Source organism: Hylaeus anthracinus, unplaced genomic scaffold (assembly GCF_026225885.1).
Source record: "Hylaeus anthracinus isolate JK02 unplaced genomic scaffold, UHH_iyHylAnth1.0_haploid 3, whole genome shotgun sequence".
NCBI lineage: Eukaryota > Metazoa > Arthropoda > Insecta > Hymenoptera > Colletidae > Hylaeus > Hylaeus anthracinus.
Genome location: NW_026535284.1, coordinates 4,191,103 through 4,206,149, shown reverse-complemented (window position 1 = coordinate 4,206,149; position 15,047 = coordinate 4,191,103). Strand labels below are relative to the sequence as shown.

The window sequence follows — 15,047 nt, the reverse complement described above, 5'->3', positions numbered from 1 at the left end:
GTGTATTTCGATGCACGTTCGGCTACTTTTCGTGGTCCCTGCGGTGTATAACCCTACAGAGTGAAACGAAGAGCCACCATTGCGATCGAGACTATAAAGGGTGAAGTAATAACTTTGTTCACTTTAAATAACTCCTTTATTTATAGTCCTATGAACAAATTTGTCAAGAGAAAATTGTACTGTTTTAAGAGTCAATTTTTTCTGTCCATATAATGGTGGCTCACCGGTCTGTCCATATTCACCTGGAAGCCGACAATTCCCTAACAAATGGCAGACGTATGTGGAAACTGAAGGAGATTACTTTAACGTCTGAGAATAGATTTATCTTTTTTCTACGAATAAATATCGAATTTAGACGGAAAAGGTCGAGAATACAGAGGCTCGAGAATAGTGACGGAGCTGCTCTTCGGCTAGTGCAGTCGCTCTACTTCGTGCTGGGTCATTCACGGCTAGCGAGCAGAAAAAATTTCGGAATTCTAGTCAGCGTGGAATTGGTATGCGAGGCAACATAGCGTGTGGCTGCGGTACTTTAGTTCCAGTCGAACGCGTAGAAGCCTGATCGGGTATGCCCTGGAACTTGAATTCCCGGAGGTTGCCCAGGAATCAACCCTTTATGCCCTAGATACGATTTATACACATTGTAGGGTACCAGAAAAAGGTCCTTGGGTACGTGTGACAGTTTGGATGAATGAAATGTGAATTGTTTAAGGGGTCACAACACTATAACAACTTTAAAGAGAAACGTATTTTATTTTTACACCACTTGATTCAATGTTGGAAATGTCATAAAGAACAGAAATTTTCAAAATGTTGTCTCTATAACTATCGATAGTCGACTTGTGTCATAACTCTTAGCATACAATACGTACACAATAAAAAAGGCATTACAACAGGAGACACTGCCAGAAACATTTGCGGAGTGTACAGTGACCATGTTTTAAATTCGAGACTCGAAGATCAAATTTCAGCATTGGACGAATTTTTCTAATCCGATACCTCGAAAATTGGATGAAAATGGAATCGAAAAATTAATTGAACCATGGTGAAAGATTATAGAGAGAGATGGTCGATACTGCCACGATTGAAAATAACCGTATCATACTAACTTCTTGCATCGAAAGTCGGCGTCGAAGACTACTGTACCTAAGTCGCCTAAGTTCGTTGCAACAGCGAATGTATCCAGACTTTAGTCGGAGGAAACGTACGGAATTATATAGAAAGGAGCGGCGCGATAGATAAAGCGGGGGAGTTCAAACAGGGTCAACCGTGAACAAAGTACTGGGAACCAAGGGGGATTACGAGTGGTTGGAACTGGCGAGGTGTGGAAGGCATTGGCATGTGAATTCGCGCGTAACCGGAGGAGGTCAATTGCTGGCAGGTGGAGGATGGAAAGCATAGGCGGAGCTTTGAGTTCCGCCTCTACCTACGATCCCACCTCTTATTATGCTTTCCCCGACCTTTTCCAACCTCCCTCTACCCCTCCCCCCTCTTTTTCTGCTGGTTTCCCCAGTCGCGCTCTTCCACGTTTGCACATTACCCGTCTCGCCCTTCTTTCCATTTTCTTCGTCTTTTTCTACCCCCTTCTCTCGCTTCGCTCTCCGTTCTCTGTGACTCCCTCTCTTTTTCTCGCTTCCACTATAGCTGGTCTCCTCATCATTCCTCTTTCTTCCCGGTAAAAAGGAATCGATCCATAGCGATCCTTTCGCGAAAGCGCACTTGCGAACCGCACGGCCCCACCTTTCTTTTCTTTCCAGTTCCACCTACTCCATTTACTTCGATCATGCATTTAAGGAGATTCAGCCATTTTGCATCAGCCTTGTCTTCCTCTGCAACGGTCCGACCTTGTCGTCGTTTTATTCTCTCCTTGGCCCGCGCAAAAGCGGTCTTAATCGCGGTTTTTATTCCTAAATAAGGTGAGGAAAATCATGGCTGGGGTGTCGCAACGTCGAGATAATCAGTACCGTTGCTCTTCTTCTGTAGTCTACTGGCGAACGTTCCTTGGAATTTGCATTCACGGTGACAACGAAGCTCATCTTGTTTTTCAGGTGAAAATTGAACTCGAAATTCTGTTTTGATATTTTGTCTATCCATCGTGAATGGTTATTACGGTTTGCCAAACGTCGTTACATACTGTCAAACCAAATTTTTGGTAATATTCATTTTCTATATTGTTCGAAATCTTACAAAATTTTTGTTTCGTATGCTTCCTTGAGATTAACGTTACGTTTGCTGAGTTGTCTGTCAATTTCTGTATCTAAATGCTGAATGGGATTGATGCGAATTTGCGGGGGCGTTTCTAGCATGAACACATGAACGATTCTTTAGAGTGAGAAAGAATAATTAAAAGAAATTCATAATCAAAAAATGAAGAAGGTTTTAAATGAAGAATGTCTACCGTTACTAAGTTAGTTGATATGCAAAAATAATAACCAAAAGATTAATAATAGCAGTTCGAAATAAAATCGAAAGGCTATTCATTGATTAGGAAAATTTAATACATTTTTCTCATCTCATTTCTCCTTTGCTATTTATTTTGTTTAGATTAACTGTTTACAAATCAATGACAATTGTTCCTTTCCAAGTAAACTAGGTTGAATGTTATTTATTTACTACCCTCTACATTGAAATTATGCAATGTTAAATTAATTTTAAAGAAGAAGCGGAATAAATGTTTACTATAATGAAGGATTTAACATGTTGACTACAACAGTATTGTTCAATTAAACGAATCCCCACGGAACTTGTTACTTATTAATAGTTTTATGAATAAATATTCCATTCTCTAACACACACTGATTTTTTATTTTTTCACGTGCCCATTATATATTATTTACTCATAGATATTGTTTCGTAGACAGATCGCTAGTTACAAATCAACCTTTCACCCTGGCTTTCTGAACATATTTTAGAGACACAATGATTCTGTTTCTAGATATACATAATTCTGTTTACTAATCGTATTTACAAGAAGATATATATTTGAAAAGAATATGAAATGTGTGACGCACCAAAGCATTGTTTACACCCCCAGTTAATGCAACTCCATCTTTTTGTTTTTAGTAGCCATATGCTGAATAGCTTCCTTAAGTCTTCTTTTTGTTTTTTGTAGATGGAATGTTTTTTAAAAAACATTCTTTTTTTTCACAAGATAATTCACTATCGGCGCATATAACACGGTACTTTTAATTTTAAGATAAAATTCTTGACGCGCGAGGTACGTCATATTCAAGCCTTGGAGAAAATTCTCTCGGCGTGCGTGGCACGTCATACCAGCGCAAAAGGTTAACTGGTATTACTAATACTCGGCATTTCAGCGTGTCAACCCATTCGGAACAGGTGTTATACATTTACATTGGGCACCATTTATCTATAAATGTACGGTGCCTGTACCAGTTGAGTTAAGTAGGTATTCCAGTCCAGAGCTTTCAAAAATCATTTTCTTTTCATTTTCTTAAAATTTGACTTACAAGGTTAAACTTACGAGATTATCACAAATCTTAAAGATCCAAAGAATTTGATTGAATTCAGAAAATTAACGAAGTTGAGGACGTCTGAAGAGATCCCAGGTTTTTACTTTTCAATATTTCTTAATCATTCTGGTTGGAGACAAAGCGATATTTATATTAATGAAGATGATTCTTGATTCGTTCATTTTGGATAAGCACAATATATACACTTCTCAAAAGGACCTGTAAAAGATCACATGTATTACGTTTAATTTTGATTACTTTCAATGAAAATAAATTATCTATATATTTTTGAAGTATGAATGAAAATATGCAAAAATTCCTTATGGTTTTAAAGTAAAGAAATCCCCCAAAAAAACAAGAATATTGACGCTCTGGACGAGAGTACCCCCTTAAGAAAATAATACGTACCTTTGTGTTCCTTTCGTCTAGATGTGCTTCATTAGAAGTTACTGTAACGTAAAACATACATACAATACATACGGATTTCGTTGGAAGGATTTTCACAATTGAAGGTGTACGACGCTCAAAGAAGAAAACTGATGGGAAATGACCGCTGTACATTTCAGGATCACTTTATTTCGGTTACAGAACAACGTTCACAACAGGTAGTTGGTTTGTTTTGTCCTCTTGTTTGGTTCGTGTATTTACAAGAACATCCCCGACGTGCGCGACGGGACGATTCCTCGATCGTAGACTTTGATCGAGAAGAGAGAAAGAAACGAAGTCGATTACGTTTCGAAAGACGAGACATCGTTGTTTCAGTCTCTCGAAACGATTGCACGGGGTGACTCGCAAGTCCTTCTCTCTTAACCGATCAATCTCGATCGAGCTGCCTGCTTAAATGTTAAGACGAGAATATCGTTAAACGCAAAATGCATCTGGACAACACGTTGCGGGAATCGTTTCGAGAAGGATGGACAACTTTCGATTGCCCTCTTCCTATTAATCGATATCACGTAAAAATCAAATCAACCGACGTGTTTCCGTCGAGGACTCGACACGATTTCCGCCTGTGCCGTCGATCGATGTATCGGAACATCCCATAAGCCAGTGTTTTCCAAGACCAACTCTAAACTATGAGCGTAACATACCACCTAGTGACGCGATAGGCCGAGGGGCGCACATTAAAGATACCAACGAGTAATGTTATCTTTTTCAAATTTTAAAGATATTGGTCTGACGATAGTTTGACACTTTAATCAACAGTCTACTCAAAAAGAGTGTACACTTTAGAAGAGAATTTACTGCATTAATATATATCAATTTAGACTAGCAATTAACTTCATCGCGAGTTTTGTCTATTTCCAAAAACTGAACATTGTAAATACACAACCAACAACACAGTGAATAAATTCCAGAAGGTAAACACTGGAATTAAAAAGCTTATAAGCAGGATGGGGATAGATAATGTGTTAATATAATCTATATTCTAATTAAATATTCATCCACATGTGTCCCCTATTCCCTCCGCTCCATTAGATGGTATGGTAAGTCCGCTGTATCGCAAAGCTTCGGGACCTGGTCTTGGAGAACGCGAGTATTTTTCTTCTTTCGAATATGATAAGGTATGTATCGGATTTAATCAAGAAAAGGTGAAAACGTTTTTTGATCTTTCCAAATAAATGTTTAAAAAATACAAGTACAATCTCAATCTTTGAGAAACATATCTATATTAGACAGTCTTGATATATGAGAAATAGAGATTTCGACTTTGGAATATTGTTTATGGATGATTATTTTTTGACACTTTGTACATTTGAAGATGTTTTTTACTTAAATTTTGTATATGAATTCTGGCAAGGCAGGCTCTTCGACAATTGATCGAAGAATCTTTTGCCACTGAACATTGAATTTGATCGTTAAGTCGAAGAAACTTGTTCAAGAAGACTTTGGTCATTTTCGTGTATCGAATAAATTGTTTCATTACGCTACATTCGAAAAGAAAAACACACTCTCATTACTTATGGTAGGGCTAGACACCGCAACTGTCCCAGCGCACGGTGAGCACGCAAACTAGTGGCTAACTTACGGTATGATCCGATACGACTGTGGCGAGGATCTAATATCCGTAAATCCGCTCCACCGCACGTTGTCATTAAATAAAGAGATAAAAAAACATTCGCGTATGAATGATATTCGCGAATCGGATAATAAATTATGAGAAAAAAATCAATTTTAATTCGACTTGGTCCGTTTTATTTAATACCATGTCTTTTCTTTCTTTCTACCTCTTTCGTTAGCAACTTTAGCCAGCTAAAATGAATAATATCCGGCCGGCTTAGTCGACAATTGTGCACATCTTGAAATCGGAAATTTATTGGAAAAGAAAAGACAACGAACCGACTCTTCGACATTAATTTGATGAAAAAGTAAAAAAAAAAAATGTAAGTTTTGTTCGATTGAATTATCTATATCGATCGAATCGCTCGAAGATCTACCGCTTCAATTGTAGAAATATCGAACGAACGTGAACGAAATTCGTTTCGCGTAACAACAATTTTCCTCTTAACTTCTATTATCGATATTCTATCGGTCTCCGATTCACAAATGTTTCCTTCCAACCGAATTCACGTTTGTAAATAATGGTTATTGTTTCAGATATCACAATAATACGGAAACAATTCGGAATGTAAATTCTGCTCTTCACCAGAATTCTATCACCCGCGCTTCGCTTTATTGAAATTGCATCACTGGTTCCTTGGGTTGCGTATCTCACGATACTTGAAGCAGGATACTATACAGAGTGAATTTCCTGACACGACGGCTTTAAATAACTCGTGAAGCATTCGCCGTTTAAAAATGTTTCAAACGAAAGTTGCATCGTTTTCAGAGGTACATATGTAGACTAAAATACAATAATTAGAATTTGTATTAGGTTGTTTTTTTCATTGAAATACAAAGGTCAGCTTCAATTTTTTAAATACAATACCTAATACTTTTTATTGAAATGTTAATAAAGCATCAAATTTTATGTTGAAAAAAAGTGATGGCTAGCGAGCTGCGTTCAATCTACTGACTACAAATTCCAATTCAAGGCTTTATAATTAAAATAAATTACTACACATGGTAAGATGTTGCATTTCTCGAAAAATCTACGATGATAGTTTTTTGTTAAATATTGACATCGTCGGATACAATCCCTAATTTTTTTCATAAATGTTCCATTATACCTGCAACATATATTTTATTGGCTAAAATCAGACTAACTGTTCAAAAGTTAACAATCATTTTCGAAATTTATTCTTTCTTTTCTATATAAAAATAGTTAAATATCGACGATAGATATTTGATCAGATTACAAGTGAAACTTATAGGAACATATGTGAAAAAAATTCTTATCTGGTTACAGGCCTTAAAAAAAAACTCTTTGAAATTGCCTACCGACATATGTCGAACCTAATTGCTTGGAGTGCAAAGGGTTGAACAGATTCTTTCCTAATTGTTGGACTGGGCGTGGTGAACGCATCATGGCCAACCTGCTCACCTGATTACTTTTCTTGGACAGCGTTAAAAAATTAAGTTTATCGCGAGCCACCAACGATGGCCAAAGATATGAGAAAATAACGTTAGTAATACAGTATTAGTGCACATGCCACAACAGACAAGGCACTTCAAAAAATTTCTCATCGGTTCATAACCCAACTATGCGCTTTCATTTTTTGTAGCGAAAAATAGTGTGAACACCTGTTGAAATGAAACTTGTATGAAATAAAACTCATTTTAATAATATCCTAGTAACTATTAATTTTAAACTCCACGCGATATAATTCATTTCAACGTGGTAATCGATGCTTTATCGACATTCCGAGAGAAATATCGGACAGTCCACTTAAAAAATTGAAGCTCACCTTCTCGTATCGCGATGAAGATGCAAAGTAATCAGAAACTGATCACTGCGGTATACTACTGAAATATATTTTGGTACAGCAAATACGTTGCGCGTTGTTTGAAATCGTCTCCTTAGGAGATTTACTCTGAATAATACTCGTTATCGAATTGATTATCGCAAATTTAAGCGTTTTTTTTTTACCCGGCCAATCTTTCTTTTCCGCGTTTAAAAATCAAATTTTGAGAAGATCACGTAACAAATCGTAACAAGCTTCGTAATGTACACGTATATGTATTTCTTCCATTTTGCAATCAAGTCGTTCATGCTTCGTTACAGAAATTTTAGTGGAAGCGACAACCTTAACAAATTCGCTAATCATATTTTACATATGCATACGCGTTATGACTCGAAACGTGTATAAAGTCGATTTTCGAAAGAGGATTAAGAGAACGATAGATTCGGCGAAGGGGAAAATTTCAGATAGATGTTAGTCGTTTAAAGTCACACCTAAAAATCTCAGGTACGCGCGAATACTCCTCGATTCGAATCAGATTCAACTTCGTATGTAAAATTGAACACACCAACGATAATCACCGATTATCGATCAGCGTTACCCAAAATTTATTCTACACCACTTTACCATGCGTCAAAACAGATCCTTGCGTTGGTGAGCTGAAATGCCGAAAAAAACATACGAGAACAATTTAATTTAAGAGCCGAACAGGGACTTACATATGTAATCCGTAATACATGGCAATTATAATGAAATTATTCGGACACTTACGTCTTAAAAACATTGTAAAGCGTTTCGATTTTCACCTAGACGACTTTCAGTTCTAAAATATGCAATTGCTTTATAAAACAACGTGCACATGTTAGAAATTAGGTGAAACTATTCCTGTTTTTAACGATACCGCACGGGGATTACGTAACATTTCTTTCATAATAACTTAATAACCAGTTAATCGCTGATTTATATCGAATTCGCAGCAAATAATTGAATCGTTACGACGAACGAAACGTGATCGATAGAGCCGAGGTTGCTTCGATAGAGTTGCTATATTCACGCGCGCCTTTCAGGCATAATTTACTAACTCTACGATGCGTAACAGTACATGTTAAATCTAAAGAAGAAATGTAACGTACCGCAGAAAATATGTACAGTTATTTACAAGGTTCGAAACGTTTCGAATTCGTCGATTTTTACCACGATCGATTTCTCCGCGAGTAAAGACTATCCCCCGGGGACTATCGATTTTTCGTCGCGCGAGAGTCGTTAGAGCTCTGGTAGAGATGGTAAAAAGCATCGTTCTATAGTCGAAGAACCGTATTGGATAGGCTCGTAACTTTTCGGTAAAAGAACGGTAACCGATCAAACTCTCGCGCGATGTAAACTCGATAGTCCGAGAGAGACCTAACCCCAAGTCTAACGGCTTCTTGTTTGGCACACGGTCTCCTTCACACGTAGATACGGCGCAAGTCTGAAGGTGATGTTATCATGTTGCACTGCGGACAGAGCTTTTTCGCACCCTGAAAGCAGGCAGCAAAAACGTCGACTGTTAATTTAACCCTTTCAGTGACAGTTGTGGATATAGCACGTTAAGGGGTATTCTAGTCTAGGACTTTAGAAATATCGATACAATTTTTTTTACATTTTCTCAAAGTGTAGGTCTTTAACCCTTAAATGGCCCAAGTTTCAAATTTGATACCAGACTTAGAAATCGAATTATACACTCCCAATTGGATTGTTTTTAATATTTGGCTGTGTGTGTGTTACCATTGAACGATGTTCTTTCGAACAAAAGTTAACAAAGTAAACGAAGTTGTTTGAAGGAGACGACGCTCAGCCCTATAGTTACCGTAGGAATGATTCGAACTACTGTATATATAGTTTTCTGGTCGGTGGAGATACTTCAACTGGAATGATTCGCGAAACAATAGACGAACTATTGAAAAATTGTCATGTTAGCAACTTACCAGTGTGTGTAACCAACATTGCTCGCAATGCACGTGCCAGCAGCAGACAGAAGTTACAGGTTTCTTGTATTGTTCCTGGGAATAAACATGAATAAAAATTCCCTTGATCGACAAGAAATTAAATTAGCTTCGTAACGCGAACCCGCGTATTTACCGATCGCGAAAAATATTGTACGTTCGCAAACGTTCGGAAATGTTAATTATGTCCTGGGAAACCACGAAATGTGCGCGAATAGAATGTTTGCTATTGATAAAATATTCCCGGCCCATAGAGAACGCGAAAATGTATGAAATATGAATTATAAAATAATTGTTCCTTTCCGTCCTCTACCATTTTTCCCAATAAAATGACTAGTAAACAAATCTCTGTGGCATACTCATCCGAGGTAAGATAAGTAAGATTTCCTTCGCGTTACGATCGTTCTCCGCACATGTTCACTGAAAACTCACCATGCAGATGAGACACTTGAATGGTTGACATCGCATTTCCGCTTCGAGTTCTCGAATTCTGCCTCTGAGAGCCTCGATCACCGGGGTGTCGCCATCCCTTCTGGGTGAAGACGAAATGCCTTCGCCCTGCTCGTTTTGACCGAGAGGAGTCGTCGTTCCTGGTTCAGGCTTCACTTCGACCAAACCGTGACCTATCTGGTCGGGCGTTTGAGGCGTGTGCGCGGTATTCGGTGTGTTCGGTGAAATTACGGCTTCTCGAAGGGCGTCTCTCTCCTTTTGCTCCCTTGGCGTGCCTTCCATACGCGGCGCGATCACGTCGGCCTCGGAATATTGCGCTGGCCCGAATTCGGCGGCATCGTCGCCGTCCACCACCAGGTCGACGTCTTCGTCTTCCTGCTGGTTCGGTCCTCCGTTCCCGCTGCCCGTACGGTTGCTCGACGACGTTGTAAGGCCCGCAGCTGAAAACGGGCCGAGACAATATTCGTGAAATTTGATTGCTCGTTAAGTGGGTGTTATCGTTACGCGCAAAAGAAAAGATTTCTTTTTAAGAATTTTCATTTCTCGTAACATTTAATTGTGGAATGTTGACGTTTTTGTGCGTAACAATGCACATATTAAACAAATGAACGTTTTCTTTGTTTGTTCTTAATCATTTTTTTTTATCATTGATAATAGCCATACGAAGATTGTACAATTTTTTTCTATCTGACACGGTGACATTGGATTATTCGAAGGCAAATATCGAACAGATTTTTAACCCTTTGCACTCGAGAGGTGACTCTCAGTCACCATTAGGTTTCACGCAGCAACTCTACAATGCCTAATATTTCTTTAGGTTTAATTTCTTTGGAGCTCGAAGTGCCAATAAAATGATTGTCGACGAGGAAGCGTTAAAGGTGACCTTATTCTCAAATCTAGATAGCTTGAAATTCATGACAATAGAACGCTAAGAAACATCTCGAGTTACTGGTAGATACCAGAAAAAAAGGCCTCGAGTGCAAAGGGTTAAAATATAGAAGTGTAGTTTTTGAAAATAAACAGCACAAATCTGCGTCATTAGTTTAATATGTCTGGTATTATTGTAATATTTATTGTAACGAAGTAAGCAACGATACATGCCAGAAAATCCTCCGACAAGCATCGATGTAGCTCGTACTCTTCTCTGTCCAGCCCACTCGTACTCCTCGAAAGTTTCGGCGTCGCCTTCCACGTCCACCTCCTCTTCGTCCAGGTTGTTCTGACCAGCTGGATTGCCATTATTGTGTTTGCTCAAACACCTTTCAACGTGTTGATTTAATTCCTCGGTCGAACCAGACAGTTTCTCGCTACAAACGGGGCACAGAGGCTCGTCCGCTTTTCTTTTCCGATTCTTTACGCGGATTCTAGCCTGCGGGCACCAAAATTATTGATTTTGAAAATCTATAATCGTGCTCTAAATTCAGTTTGTCGGTAGAGTAATATTACATTGTAGTCAGAAATTTTATTTAATTGATCTTTACTCTACACTCGATCATAATTTAGTTAGAATACTTTTTATTGTGTAATACGTTGGTAACAAAAATGCGAATTGTATTTTATAACATTTTAATCTTAATTACGTTATTTTAACATACTTTTGTCAAAATTCTGATTAGAATTCAAAAAATAACTTATCCGTCAACTTGCTGCAAAGCTGGTTGGATTCATTATACATTTCTATTAATGTTATCCGTGACATTCTAATCGTACTGTTGACTTATAACACTCTTATCGACAATGCAAAATCGATTTCTGTGTCGACAAATACTGTTCTTTCAAACGTTAACACGTTCTCAATTCTTCGCGTGTTCTTTGTAAAGCTAGTCAAACCTTAGCATTAACTATCTAATTTTAAGAAAATTAAAAATCTTAAGCTTTCGAGAACTCTAGACAAAAGTAGCTTTAAAGTCTCTTATGGAAAACTCTTTATTATACGAATTAAAATTTCTTTCAAACGTGTTATTTTCTTCACGTTTAGATGATCGTTAACGATAATATATACGTTTATTTATTTACCTGCCTATTAGCTTTAATCCTCTTGTACGTCTCCCACCTTCCATGGGGCGTCCCATCAACAGCCGACGGAGCATGAAGCATCGGCCCATGAGGGTGATCCTGAAGATGTCCCGGTGGCAGACTCGACCTTGATGCTCGCGCTCGAGAAGATGACGAGGATACCTTATAAAGTCGATCGAGTTCCTGAGCGAAGTGTTGCTCCAATTCTTGTGGTCTCACGGTGACTCCGCATGCTGGACAGCAAGATGGATCCGAGGGAAATTTCTTTTTACCTGTAACAAAATAATACCGTAATGCGTTATTGTATAAAATTGCAGAAATACATTCACTTGGAATATAAATATATTTTAAAACTACTTATAATTCAGCGTCGCCAAGTGCTACTATTAGGAGGATTTATGTACGCGATTTAAGATGATTTACCTCTCTTTACCTCTTCTTCTTCAAGTGAAATGTCAACTTTCAATAAAAAGAATTATTTCTAAAAATTTGTATGTAATACGTAGACTGCGGTTATTTACGCATTTATGGCAAGTGTATGTGTCTCCAATCATGCCAAGTGAAACGTTTGACTTAATTTTGTTTCTCTAGCTTGAACTTGGCACACAAATTAGTTTTTTTTTCATGCCCTTTACATGCATACTTCACTACCGTTCGGCATTCTCTAGCCATCGTTTCCCTCGAGCAGCTTCATCGTTTTCTCTCCGTTGGTTTCGTCTGTTCTTTGTCGGAAGCTCAGCTCGCGCTTCCATTTTTCTTTTTTCCCCTTTCAATTAAATACGCTCGCAAATTTATGTCCGCGCCGCACCGTACTTCGTATTCGATATTCCGTTTGCCTTTCTTTATTGAAACAGACACCTTCTGTTTCCCTTATAGGTATTGCGGATGGCTTCGATTGGAAATAATCGCGATGCAAAATACCGGTAAACGCGTTCCTTCCTTCGTTTCATAATCCGACGACAGTTCGTGTTTGATTATTGCGCAGCCCCTCCGGCAAGGCAGCGGGATATTTGGCTGAAAGTGAGTTCATTCTACTATCTATTAGGGAAATAGAGGTAATACGGGCATAGTTGCGTTTACTATCCTAAACAAAAGAAGTAACGGAAGTGAAATAATTTCGTCTTTATCTGTTGCACCTGTATCCATCTTTCTCTATATCTGTATTGTTATTATAAATAAACCCTATCACGAGTAAACATTTTTCGGAAATACACGCCATTTATGGGCATGCTTTGTTTGATAAGCTAAAGAGCATTTTATTATTTACACGCTATGTATATACTCGTCCATAAATATGTGGAACACTTACCAACTTGAATGAATAGCTAATGTACAACGTAATTAATTACTATACAATTTTTTTCTTACTAAATTCTACTTCGAATGTGTATTTAGTAACATTTAATAACATTAAATCGTACGATATCGAAGTTTTAAGTGGGTTTCAAGTCTTCATAGAGAAACTATAGGATCATTTAGATAAAATAGTTTGACGAGATGATATTACAAAATAAATAGGAATGAGGTCTATTGGTAAAATAATATATTCTCTGACGCAACACAAACTAAATCCAGAAACATGGGCGAAATTCGTTAATAGATTCGTAACTTCCTTTAGATACTTATTCCAATTGAGGAAATGTCCACGTACACATGGACAGAGGTGTACATTTGGTTGGACACTTTATTACGTGTACTAATAAGTAGTTTTATTTATCTCATTTACTAGAGTAGACATCGCGGGACTAGATTTTACGCGCATTCAAAAGAGTGCGTCTATAAAATGTTGAAGAAAGAAGGAAGTGCAATTCCTGTGTTATTGAAATATAAGCCGCAGATAATTAATTGGGAGCTCGTGCAGTATTTACGGCCATTTAATCCGAATAGTACAATTAGTATATATCGATTGTGCCAGGTTGGTGGTTATGGATGTAGGATAGTCCCCTACCTATCACGTATAATCCCGTTTTAATTAAATAACTGAGTTTCTCTCATTCCCCGCGCTTGCCATCCGGCACCCTTTTCTCTGCTTTGCTACCATAGAAGAATCTCAATCTTCTATTTAGCATCGAAATCATAACGAAAGTAACGAAATTTCTGTCTGTTGATAATCGATGTATAAGTACTTACTTAAATATGTTTATAGATCCACGTATAAACGCTCTTATCTCTCACTTTTCATATTTCGTATCTACAATTTTAATACTTAAAAAATAAATATTCATCTGACACGGTACATAATATTTTTGCTTTTTAGATATTTTATCAAATAATGATATAAAATGCAGATTTCGCTTTCAACAAAGAAAAAAAAAAACAAAGAAATATAATCAAATACATACAACATAATTATTAAACAAATAAGATAAATAGAATTTCATATTAGTATATGTAATAAAGTATGTGACCAAGTATATATAAGCAATAAAATGTTTCTTACCTTATCAAAGAAAGCTTACTCTATACCTTGTATATTTCTAATGAAAATGCTTACTCGCGAAATCGTTAAGATAACGAACGTTGCAGCTATTCACCTTCCGCAGAGGTAATGGAGTAACACGACAGTTGTTTTGACTGATAAGAATATATTCTATTACGTGATATTTCAGTTCAGTAGGAAGCCAGCACTGCGTGTGGTAAAACAATCGTTGAATCCTGCTTAACCAGAAAGGGTTGTCGGTGGTTTCACGCTATGGCGTCACCATGACCAATTCCCTCAGGCATTTATCCGCAACTGTTGGCGTCCCAATGGGTTGGGATTTGCCCCTGGACACGTCGGCCGCGACCCACCGTCTCTTAACCCTCGCGGATTGGTCTTTTACCGATGACTCGTTGCACGCGAACTCGATCAATTTTTACACTCGACGTCAGGAATTTTGATATAATTGAAATATGATGCGGTATACGCGAAATTATAGAGGTTTCCTTTACAGTCGGAGCCTGCGGATCGATGGGACTCTCCTTGTCTGTTGTCACTATCGCTCGAATTGTTCGATCACTGCCAGGGGCTTTTCAATTGAAATTGAATTATCAGCAGAATTGTCGTTAGTAGAACTATTACGAGTATTATCTCCATCGGATACTTCACCGTAAAAATCAGAATAAAGTTTATCAACGCTATTTCCTCTACATTTCGAACGTAATTCTTAGAGACATATGTGGCTAAACAAGATCACGATATAGTTATATAAGAAAGCAATTAATTTGAAATATAGATAAATGTACAATTTAACGCAATTCGAATATGAAAGAAAGGATATTGTAACTCTTACTTTCTTTACAGAAAT

General features: G+C 37.6%; 1 protein-coding gene across 5 annotated transcripts in view; it reads right to left on the bottom strand.

Moving 5' to 3' along the window:
* Nucleotides 1–4,017: 4,017 nt before the first annotated feature.
* Nucleotides 4,018–15,047, bottom strand: part of LOC128894391 (E3 ubiquitin-protein ligase Rnf220-like) — a 160,637-nt gene continuing 149,607 nt past the window's right edge. For all 5 annotated transcript variants that reach the window (XM_054156091.1, XM_054156092.1, XM_054156094.1 and 2 more), the window contains 5 exons: nucleotides 11,761–12,032; nucleotides 10,846–11,113; nucleotides 9,727–10,184; nucleotides 9,277–9,351; nucleotides 4,018–8,829 (listed from right to left, as the gene is read on the bottom strand). In XM_054156091.1, coding sequence (XP_054012066.1) covers nucleotides 8,758–8,829; nucleotides 9,277–9,351; nucleotides 9,727–10,184; nucleotides 10,846–11,113; nucleotides 11,761–12,032 — 1,145 coding nt within the window. In that variant the 3' untranslated portion in view covers nucleotides 4,018–8,757. The remainder of the gene's footprint in view (nucleotides 8,830–9,276; nucleotides 9,352–9,726; nucleotides 10,185–10,845; nucleotides 11,114–11,760; nucleotides 12,033–15,047) is intronic.